Here is a 6,834-nt window from a genome sequence, read left to right as displayed (position 1 = left end):
AAGAAATACACATATACATGAATAGGAAAGTAACAATGTGTTTATTGCAGGGTTCTTAGATGATGAAAATTTGGAGTCCATCTCAAAATCTAAGAAACAACAACAAAAAAATAATACAGGGTGAATCATCAGTGGACTAAAGTTTGTCACAGCAGATTCAGTAGTAGGGGGAAGGGAGGACTGCTATCAAGAAGTTGAGGATCCATCCAAGTTCTTGTAGGTGGAATAAGATGATGGTTTTCTTGAGAGTGAAATGTACTGATGGCTATTATGAGAAAATGTAGAAGTGTACCCTCGTGACAACAAAAATCCTGCAAATCAACATTTTCTCAATAAAGTGATATTGGAATTAAAAAAAAAGAACCCATCTCAGTGTGCATCAGAAATGGGAATTATTAGACAATTTAGGGTATTCCCACACATCAACTATATCACTGCAGTTGGAAGCAATATCCCTGACATACCATTAAATGGAAAACACAAGTTATACGTGGCAATATGAACGGTTTGAAACCATTTTTTATAAATAAAAATGTTTTGTGCATAATGAATTACACCAAGTTTTTAAATATTTTTATTTCGTATTCATAGTTTGTTACAAGATTATAATATTACAATGTATAGTTCCACACCACACTCACCACCGGAGTTCCATATCCTCACTTTCCCATCTCCCAAATTACACCAAATTTTAACAGTAGTTACACCAGAGTTGATTTGGAAAGTAAAAGTGGAAAAAACAATGTATAGAGAATTATAGGGAGATTGGGATATATATAGCAGATTGTGGCTTACATAGTAGAGGGCACACATTGCCACTTGCAAGGACCTAGTTTTAGTCCCTGCTCCCTATTGATAGAGGGAGACTTTATAAGTGATACAGTGATGCAAGTGTGTGTCCTCTTTTGTCTTTCTTCCTCTTTATTTTTTCCGTCTTTCAGCCTCCATCAAAAAGAAAGAAAGAAAGAGAGAAAGAAAGAAAGAAAAGAGAGAAAGAAAGAAAGAAAGAAAGAAAGAAAGAAAGAAAGAAAGAAAAGGTCATCTGGAATGGTAGAGCTTTGCAGGCATGGAGTCACAGCAATAACCCTGGTGATAGAAAAAATTATTTAATTGGAAACATATATACATATATATGATTGGTAAACTATACCGTAATTTTCAGAGTACTATTCAGCTCTGGCTTATGGTGGTACTGGGGACTGAACCTCAGACCTCAGAGCCTTAGGAATAAAACTTTCTACAGAACTATTATGATATCTCACCTGCCAAATTTTATTTTATTTTATTTTTAATTTTATTAGTGACAGTATTGATTTAAAAAATTATGAAATAAGGGAATAGGGTGGTAGCCTGCGGCGGGTTAAGCACAGGTGGCACAAAGCGCAAGGACCGGAGTAAGGATCCTGATTCCAGCTACTGGCTCCCACCTGCAGGGGTTTGCTTCACAGGTGGTGAAGCAGGTCTGCAGGTGTCTTTCTCTCCCCCTCTCCGTCTTCCCCTCCTCTCTCCATTTCTCTCTGTCCTATCCAACAATGATGGCATCAGTAACAACAACAATAATAACTACAACAATAAAAAACCAAGGGCAACGAAAGGAAAAATAAATAAATATAAAAACATTTAAAAAAATTAAGAAAAACAAAAGTATGAGATAACAGGGGTGTAATTTCACACCATTCCCACCACCAGAGTTCTGTGTCTCCATTTCCTTCATTGGAAATTGCAGTAATTCTCTCAATGTCACAGATATGAGTTGACTCTTATGTAAATATATATATATTCCATTTTTTATGGTTCTGCCTTCCTTTCATTTCTATGTCACACCCACACCTATTGCTACTTTTCAATGTCCTTCCTTTTTTTCCCTCTTTTCTCTGCAAGTCCTGATGGAATTGGAGCTCAGAGCCCTCTGGTCATCTTCCTCTAACATTTCTCCTCTTCTGGGAGTATGAACCAAAATTCTTTATGGGGTGCAGAAGGTGAGAATTTTAGATTCTGTAATTGCTTTTCCACTGGACATGGATGTTGACCTGTTAAGTTTTAAAATGGATGCATCCACAGAGTTGAGAGGTAAAGTACATTATTTTTAGTCCTTTTTTTTTTTTCTTGGCTCGAGACAGAGAAATTGAGAGGGAAGGGACAGACAGAGGATGAAAGAGACCACCTGCAAGGGGGTTGCTTCACAAGTGGTGAAGCAGCTCTGCAGGTGTCTATCTTTGTCTCTCCTTCTCTATCTTCCCTTCCCTCTCAATTTCTCTCTGTCCTATCAAAAAAAAAAAAAAAAAGACACAGAAACAGTGGATTTGTAGTGCAGTCACTGAGTCCCAGTAATAACCCTAGAGGAAAAAAAGAGAAAGTGTGTGAGAAATATCTGCAGCACTACTTTACCGCACATTAAGCTTCCCCCCTGCAAGTGGGGACCAGGAGTTTGAAACTGGGTCCATGCTCATGAAATACATGTTTAATTTGCATAGTTAAATATTTCTTAAATTTTTCAATGAGAATATATTGATTTTACCTGTTTTCTTTTTTTATGAGAAAGAAGCTGAGTCTCAGGTAAGTGAAATAACTTGTTCAAATCACTGAAAAGTTAGAAAGCAAGCAAGCAAGCAAACAAACAAACAGAATTCTGAATTTCCAGTTCCAGCAGAGTGCCTCACTTACCATAGCAGAGCGCCTTTAATGGGTGCAGCCTTGAATGTTCTCAGCTGTGACCATGGACTGTAAGCTCAGGCTGACAGGGATTCAGAGGTTACCATAGGCTCCTGTGTTAAACATGAATAGATATGGGCCCTTGGTCATATCAATGAGGTAAAGTTAATGGTATTTATGTACTTTCCTCATGTTTGAGAACTACTCTCTGCCCTAGCCCAGCTTTCTAGCCCTATTTTAAACTCTGACTACATCTTCACAGACAGTATTTTTAGCGCACTTGCATGTTAGCTATCAGGCACAGGCAAATATTAATAAAGTCATGGGCCACATGGAACATACCTAAAATAAACTTCCTAGCTTCTTCCCACACAAAGACCCCTAATTTCTGCTTTATTTCCACCTTTGGGTTCCTGCTTACTAAACAATTTGTCCTGCTTTATATCTTGCTGTCTTTCAGCCACCAAGTTGCAGATGCTACTATGATGCTATCCTGATTTCCCTGGGCAGACAACCTCACCAATATGTCCTGGAACTCCACCTCTCCAGAGCCCTGCCCCACTAGGGAAAGATAGAAACAGGCTAGGAGTAGGATTGATGTGCCGACGCCTATGTTTAGTGGAGAAGCAATTACAGAAGCCAGATCTTCCACCTTCTGCATCTTCTGCACCCCATAATGAACTTTGGTCCACACTCCCAGAGGGATAAAGAATAGAGAAGATTCCCATAGAGGAATAGAACATAGAACTCTGGTATGGGAACTGTATGGAATTGTACCCCTGTTATCTTACAATCTTGTTAATCATTATTAAAGCACTAAGAAAAATTTTAAAAAATCAGGCCCTGAAGCATGATGGCAGAGGAGGACCTACTGGGGATTGTATTGTTATGTGGAGATGTTATGCATGTACAAACTATTGTATTTTACTGTTGACTGTAAAACATTAATCCCCCAATAAATAAATTTAAAAAAATTAAAAGAATTTTATCTAAATGTCTAGTGTCATGCAGATCTAATCATAACTCCTATTTCTTATGAAAGTGTGAGCAAAAATGTATGATTTCCTGCTTTCACCAAGGTAAATTAAATTTGAGTCTCTTGATCAATGATGTATCCTTCTCAAAAATTTTTTTTCTACACATGATTGAAATTTCAAAGGAAAATTAATAATGGTCACTATGCTTACGTGACCAATTCTGACTGCTTTCCTGAACACTAACCTATAAAGATAGCACTGAAACTTTGAACTTGGGTATTCTCCCATAGTTGAACATAAGACCTGGACTTTCCTACAGAACACATAAGTCTATCCACAAACTACAGAGGAATTTGCTATCGTGTTTCCTCATCTGTTCTCAGAATATCTTCTTCGGTCTTACTTAAGTACAGTTGTTATTTTTAGCCACATTTTTATATTCATAATGGCTAGCACCAGCACTGCTCACCATTAAATTAAGCATATGAACATTTGTTTAGCTTAAAATCTATGTCAATATTAGCTGTATGAAATAAGAAAGCATGTGGCTAAAGAGACATATGTCTATTTTAAGTTTGATTTTAGTGATTCAAAATTCCAAGTGGAGAGTTAGATTTTTCCAAACTTGAGGATTTCCCCTAATTATTAAATGAAGGGAAATACTTGAAATCAGTTCAAAAGTGGATCATTAAAATAACATATTTAAGATAGTACTACATTGTATTGGAAAATATCGCAACAGTATGCAAAATAAAAAGATACAATTCCTACCCAGTAGATATGTTTTATATATAATCATATATGCATAAAATAATAGAATAGAAGAAATGTCTGCAACTATTAATATTAATTTGGAAGATAAGACTGTTTTCTGCTCACCTCTGGTTTATGGTGGTGCTGAGGATTGAACTTGGTGCCTCTAGTGCCTCAGACAGGACAGTCTTTTTCATAACCATTATTCTATCTCCCCCACCAATTTCTTTTCTCTCCCATATACCTTCTTGTGCTTTTTCACATTATGTTTGGTATCATAAAACAATTTTTAAAAAGAACCTCTGCAATCCAACATAATTTCAAATGATATTTCTTGAGTATCTTTTCCTGGAGCTCTTAGTCAATTTTAGGCAGTCCTAGGAGATAACAACATCATGTCAGTTCTTATGTATGTTTGGTGGAGAAGTCAAATTAAAAAAATAATCCATAAAAAGAGAAGAGAAACAAACAAACAGAAGTAACTATCTTGACAGCTGACCTTCCAGTGGTGAACTCAGATTTCAGAAACAGAATATACACACCAGAGGACTTTCAAGCAAGGACTTGATGGAAGAAATTACAGAAAGTTACAGCCTCCTAAGTAATGATTTTTAAATCCATAGGATAAAAATATGATTATTAATATTAAGGCAAGTGATGATGCATATAGTCAGTCTTGTAGCTGTATTTATGATGAGTAGTTCTTTTATTTTCTCTTTAAGATATTTTTAATTCCCTTTTTGTTGTGCTTGTTTTGTTGTTGTAGTTATTATTGTTGTTGTTGTTGGGTAGGATTGAGAGAAATGGAGAGGAGAGGGGAAAACAGAGAGGGGCAGAGAAAAATAGACACCTGCCGGACGTGGCGGCTCTCGCCTGGGCTGTTTCCCGGCTTCATTTCTCCCTCACTCCACTTCCAACCTAGGGTCCCCCGAGCCGCTGCCGCCGCTGCAACCACCGCCCTCGCCGCCTTAACCATGATCTCCTTAACGGACACCCAGAAAATTGGAATGGGATTAACGGGATTTGGAGTATTTTTCCTGTTCTTTGGAATGAGTCTCTTTTTTGACAAAGCACTACTGGCTATTGGAAATGTTTTATTTGTGGCTGGCTTGGCTTTTGTGATTGGTTTAGAAAGGACATTCAGATTCTTCTTCCAAAAGCATAAAATGAAAGCTACAGAGTTTTTCCTGGGCGGTGTATTTGTAGTCCTGATTGGTTGGCCTTTGATAGGCATGATCTTTGAAATATATGGATTCTTTCTTTTGTTCAGGGGTTTCTTTCCTGTGGTTGTTGGCTTTATTAGAAGAGTGCCAGTCCTTGGATCCCTCTTGAATTTACCTGGCATTAGATCATTTGTAGACAAAGTTGGGGAAAGCAACAATATGGTATAACAACAAGTGCATTGAAGACTCATTTAAAATATCGTATTATTTATAAAAATCCTTTGAGGAATATTCAGCACAAAATTAAATTACATGAAATAGCTTGTAATGTTCTCTACAGAAGTTTAAAGCGTGTAGCCTACACAACGCCAACAGTAGTAAACAAAGAGGCAATGAAAATGAGCTTCTCCTCAAGTGATCTAAAGAAGTCGGCAAGGACCTGAAGGAAAGGAGATCTATGTTACACTTACTGAAACTCTTAAAGGTCATCCCCCACCCTCTATTGTTTCCCACCATGTGTGGAAACAGCCATCCTCAGTGAACCATGGTGCCGGATTCTTTGCTTTTGATGGTGCAGGAGCGCCCATCGGCATTTGCTCTCTAGAATTATCCACTGCAGTGGCAAAAAAATAAAGAAAAAGAAAAGTCTCTGAAAGTGATGCATGAGGTCAGATTGGACTGTGTCATTTTAATGTATTAAAACTGAGGAAACCCCAGTTTTGTTGTATAAATCACCCCCCCCCCGAATGCAATTAAAATAAAACTTTGGCGGTTCTTTCCGAAAAAAAAAAAAAAAAAAGACACCTGCCAACCTGCTTCACCACCTGTGAAGCAACTCTCCTGCAGATGGGGAGGCGGGGCTTGAACCCGGGTCTTTACACCGGTCCTTGTGCTTTGTACCACATGTGCTTAACCCGCTGCGCTACTGTCCAACTGCCAAGGTGGGTAGTTCTTTAACATCATTTATAAGATTTTATCTGTAGTGCTATTGTATTTATTGACACATTTATCTCCTAAATTGTGGAGAAGGACGTATGTTTAGAATAATTCAGAACAAGACTAGCATATATATAGCATTACACATACCTAATCAGGAAAAAAAGTTCAAAATACCCTTTTTTTTTTAAGCACAATTATTCAAGTAGGTTCTAGTGGGTTCCTTTATGCCACTTTGCAAAAGGTGATAATATTTTTGATACTTCCTTTAGAAAGCTATTGACTGTGGTCTGGGAGGTGGCAGAGTGGATAAAGCTTTGGACTCTCAAGCTTGAAGTCCTGAGTTCAATCCC

The 6,834-nt window shown here is 37.6% G+C and overlaps 1 protein-coding gene across 1 annotated transcript; it reads left to right on the top strand.

Moving 5' to 3' along the window:
• Positions 1–5,244: 5,244 nt before the first annotated feature.
• On the top strand, positions 5,245–5,802 carry LOC103117784 (vesicle transport protein GOT1B-like). The gene has a single exon (XM_060192630.1). The coding sequence runs from the start codon at positions 5,357–5,359 to the stop codon at positions 5,771–5,773; it is 417 nt and encodes a 138-aa protein (XP_060048613.1). The 5' UTR covers positions 5,245–5,356; the 3' UTR covers positions 5,774–5,802.
• Positions 5,803–6,834: the final 1,032 nt, after the last annotated feature.

This window comes from Erinaceus europaeus, chromosome 6, assembly GCF_950295315.1.
Source record: "Erinaceus europaeus chromosome 6, mEriEur2.1, whole genome shotgun sequence".
In the NCBI taxonomy this organism is placed as follows: domain Eukaryota; kingdom Metazoa; phylum Chordata; class Mammalia; order Eulipotyphla; family Erinaceidae; genus Erinaceus; species Erinaceus europaeus.
The sequence above is the reverse complement of the archived record's forward strand: the minus strand, read 5'-3'. Positions and strand labels throughout refer to the sequence as shown.